Source organism: Bos mutus, chromosome 2 (genome assembly GCF_027580195.1).
Source record: "Bos mutus isolate GX-2022 chromosome 2, NWIPB_WYAK_1.1, whole genome shotgun sequence".
Classification (NCBI taxonomy): Eukaryota; Metazoa; Chordata; class Mammalia; order Artiodactyla; family Bovidae; genus Bos; species Bos mutus.
This window is the reverse complement of record NC_091618.1, coordinates 1,280,728-1,284,904: the sequence shown is the minus strand read 5'-3', so window position 1 is coordinate 1,284,904 and position 4,177 is coordinate 1,280,728. Positions and strand designations below refer to the sequence as shown.

Genomic DNA, 4,177 nt, shown 5'->3' with positions numbered 1-4,177 from the left:
AACAAGTTATTTATTTGCATACGGAAGACAAGACCTCGGCCAGGGGCCCAAGGGCAGGAAGGGCGCGCCAGGCCTCCCGCACCAACCCCCACTCACCTGGAAGGAAGGGGAGGTCTACAGACTTCAACTCTCCCATCCCACCCACCCTGTCCCCCCTCAAAAATAATTCTCCCTCGCTCCCATTCAAACCTACTCAATCAAAAGAATGGGACCGCCCAAGAGAAACGCCAGGAGAAAACAAGCAACTGTTAAGCGTGGAGATGGCAGCTGGCAGCTCCATCCCAGTGACAGACTAGCCCCCCCAAAGGGTTTCCAGGGTGACAACCTGTCCTCCAATGGGGTGAATCCCAGTCTTGAAACAAGATAAAACCCTAGAGCCTAAAACAATCTCCCATGACCTCTGCATTCCAAAGCCAGCCAAGCCCACCCCGGCCCAGCCTCTCGCTGGGATAAGCCCCCACGCCCTTCCGAGGGGGGCTGGGCCACAGGAGCAGGCCAGCTGGCTACAGCCGGAACCTCTCGTCATACTCCTCCTTCGTCAGCCACTCGGACTTGTACGTCGACAGGTGAGCCACCACGGACGCTCCCAGCCAGACACTGAAATGCCTGTTGGAGCCCGCAAACACGGACGCCTTGGTGGGGAAGAAATGGCTGGCGAGCAGCTGGTAGAGGCGCATGGTGAAGCCGGGGTAGAGGGTGTTGCCCCCGCAGGGCGCCACGTGAGAGGCGAGCAGCGGGCGCAGGCTGGCCTCGCAGGCCTCGATGGAGTCCATGGCGGCCTGGGCGAGGCTGGGCCCCTGCAGGCCGAACACCTGGGGGCTGAAGAACATCTCGGGGGCCAGCCGCTGCATAGGGGTCAGCTCCACCGCGGTGCCGTCCGGCAGATGGTAGCTGTTGCGCTCGTCGGCGCCGTCCGGCAGGTTCTGGTAGAAGTCCAGCTCGTCCCCCAGGTTCTGTGGCACGTAGCACTTACGCATCTGGGTGCTGGCCACGGTGTCCAGCTGGAACAGGTTGTGGCGATTGTAGTCTTCCTTGAAGAGGCTCTTGAAGAGATAGACCGAGAGGTCCTGGCCCGCGAACTCCAGCGTCGTCGCCCCGGGCCGCAGCGGGCGGCCCAGGTGGAAGGGCTGCACGCGCGTCAGGCCACAGCCTGAGTCCACCACCACGCCCGTCAGCAGGCCGGACGAGTACAGCGACATCTCCAGCTGGTCGGCCAGGAGGACGGACGGCACGTTCAGCAACTCAAACAGGATCTGCAGGAGGGGAGCGGACAGACGCTCAGCGAGCTCCCCAGGACCGCGTGAGGCAGAGCGCAAGGCGGCACAGACGCGTGTCCTCCAGGGACCGGCCCGCCCCGTGCGGCTCACCCTGGGGGACTCGGGAAGGGTCCTGGAGGATCAGGAAGAGCCAGGCTGGCCCTCGGGAGCTTGCCTGACGACGGCCTTTTGGAAGACCGTTCTGGTGGAGGGGCAGGGAGAGCCTGAGCGTGTGCGCGCAGGCGCCTGGCTGTGTGAGCAGCACAGCGCAAGCCGGGGCAGGTCCAGGGCAGGAGGTGCAGCCTGAACTATTTCAGGTGTTTTCAAATTTTTTTTTTACTTTTTGGCCGTGCTGGGTCTCTGCTGCACAGGCTTTTCTCTAGCTGCGGCGATCGGGGCTACGCTGCGGTTGCAGGGTGCCTCTCGCTGTGACGGCCCCTCTGCCTGTGGGGCTTGGGCTCTCGGGGGCTCGGGCTCAGTGGTTGTGGCTCCCGGGCTCCAAGCACAGGCTCAGTAGCTGCGGGTCACAGGCTTGGCTGCTCCGCGGCACGTGCGACCTTCCTGGACCAGAGATCGAACCCATGTCTCCTGCACTGGCAGATGGATTCTTCACCACTGAGCCAGCAGGGAAGCCCCTGAAGCGTTCTTTTTAATAAGACAGAAGTGATGAGAGAAGAAAGCCGTGCAGCACACAGCCCACCGCCTCCTGAAAGGAGGGCCAGCAAGAAGGGAAGGCGGGGGGGGGGGACGCTCACCTCCTGACATGGGAAGCCCGTTGTTTAAGATAAACACTTTCCAGACACCAAGACAAAGCTGGAATTCTGATCTTTAGAGCACCCCACCCCCTCCTCCCCAACTGCCCAGCCCAGGCTGCGTCCCCAGGGCTCTGACACCACAGATGCAGAAAGGCTTGAACGGCCCAGCTCTGTAGCCCCTGGAGCCTCTGGCCACCTAGCCGCCTTTGCAGGCCCACAGGCCCACCTGCTCCCCTCAGTGGGAGGGAGCTCCGTCCATTCCTATGCTCAGACTATTGTCCCCTCACCATCCATCCCCCATACAGAAGCCAAGGTCCTCTTTTTCAAATAAAAATCAAATGTGACCCCCTCACCCTACTTAAAGCTCTCCAGGAGCTCCATATTCACTCAGAGCAGAGGTTGGCAAACATTTCCTATAAATGGTTCAGGGTATCAGATGTAGCAAATAAAAATACAAGATGCCCAATTAAATCTGAATTTTAGCTGGACAACAAATAGTGTTTCACTATATCCTATGACTTCCCGGGTGGCTCAGACGGTAAAGTGTCTGCCTACAACACAGGAGACCTGGCTTCGATCCCTGGGTCGGGAAGATCCCCTGGAGAAGGCAATGGCAGCCCACTCTAGTGCTCTTGCCTGGAGAATCCCATGGACGGAGGAGCCTGGTGGGCTGCAGTCCATGGGGTCGCAAAGACTTGGACACAACTGAGAGACTCCGTTTCCCTTCACTTTACATCCTATGCAACATGTGACTCGCTGGAACAGTGCTTGCTGTTGGTGGGAAATCCCAGCCTACCATGCATTTCATCTAGCAGACCTGCAGCGGCGAGCCGTGGCCTCGCTCCAGCTCCTCAGTCCTGCTGCTGCGGGGTGAGAGCAGCCACAGGTGACATGTAAGCGAGCGGCCGCGGGCATGTCTCAATAAACCTTTATTTATAAAGACAGACGGTAAGCCACACCTGACCAACTGGCTACAGTTTGCCAACCTTTGATTTAGAGTGAAGTCCAACCACATCCCACAGCCTACCAGACCGATGAGCTCCGGCCCCTGGCTTCCTGTTGCCACCCTCCCTAGCTTGCTGGGCTCCAGCCTCCCAGGGAAGGCCTCCCTGATCACATCAAAGGGGCTCCCCTGTTCCCCTCAGTCAGTTTCACCCCACTGCATCTTGGTTTTAGAACTGATTACTACCTGGAATTCTTGTTAACTTGCTCACCGTCAAGCATTCCTCCAGCACATAAGCTCTTTGAGGACCGGAAGGTGCTCTGTGAACATTTATGGAGCCCGTGAGCGCCCAGAGCCCCCTCCCCACCGCACCCTGTTCACAGAGCGCTGACCTGCTGTGCCTCCTGCCCAGGGGGCCTCTATGAGACCCCCTCGCCTAACACGAGTGCTGGGCACACACGCGGGGCACAGTCAGCATTCACAGTGCGAATGCTTCAGAGGGCGGAGCTCCCGTGCCCACGTGGGTCTGAACACAGTGTCAGGCCCGCTCCCTGGAGGGGCAGCCCAGAGAAGGCCTTACCTCCAGGGTTTTCTGACGGTCCACGGGCTCCTTCAGGGGGCTCTCTGTGATGATCACAGGGAAGTCCTCGTGCTCCAGCCGATGCTTCTCCAGGATGAACGACCAGATGTGCTCCACACCCTCCCAGTTGATGACGCGGCCCCGCTGCACGGGGTAGCTGAAGGTGTCGGGTCGGCAAATGTCGATGCCAAGACTCACACGCCGCCGAGCGTAGCTGGGGCCCGGGTTCTCCCGGCAGGGGATGTAGTTCACGACACTGGGTAAGACCAGCTGCGGCTCATTCCAGCCCGACAAGCCAGCCTTCAGAAAGGCAGAGCCGTGGTCAATGATGATGGTTCTTCCAGACATGGTGGAGGCGGGGGGAGGCCTGCTCACGGGCTCCGCAAGCAAGTTTGGCCACCTGTGGAGGAAGAGAACAGGGGTGACCATGCGCCCACTCTAGGCCGCCACTGGCTTCTCCACCCCACAGTCAAACCTCAGGCTCCTGTGAGTTCATCTGCTCACCTTTCCCGGCCTTTGAACAAGCTGCAACCTGCACCTGGACGGTTCTTTCCAAACTCCCATTCTACGAAGTGCACCTAACAGGCCCCACCTGGAAGGCCAGCCGATCCACTTGCCTCCCTTCCAGCAGGCTTCTCCCCCT

At 59.9% G+C, this 4,177-nt stretch overlaps 1 protein-coding gene across 1 annotated transcript; it reads right to left on the bottom strand.

The window, feature by feature from the left end:
- Positions 1 to 214: 214 nt before the first annotated feature.
- Positions 215 to 3,930, bottom strand: ACTL8 (actin like 8). Its single transcript, XM_005905057.3, has 2 exons — positions 3,535 to 3,930; positions 215 to 1,253 (listed from the first exon to the last, which is right to left on the bottom strand). The coding sequence occupies exons 1-2, from the start codon at positions 3,880 to 3,882 to the stop codon at positions 504 to 506; spliced, it is 1,098 nt and encodes a 365-aa protein (XP_005905119.1). The 5' UTR covers positions 3,883 to 3,930; the 3' UTR covers positions 215 to 503.
- Positions 3,931 to 4,177: the final 247 nt, after the last annotated feature.

What these genes read in the sequence shown, in the direction of transcription:
- ACTL8 (XM_005905057.3), bottom strand. Translation starts at nt 3,882, where the DNA reads ATGTCTGGAAGAACCATCATCATTGACCACGGCTCTGCCTTTCTGAAG. An exon ending in ACCGTCAGAAAACCCTGGAG is followed by an intron (nt 1,254 to 3,534) that starts GTAAGGCCTTCT and finishes CCCCTCCTGCAG; the next exon opens with ATCCTGTTTGAGTTGCTGAA.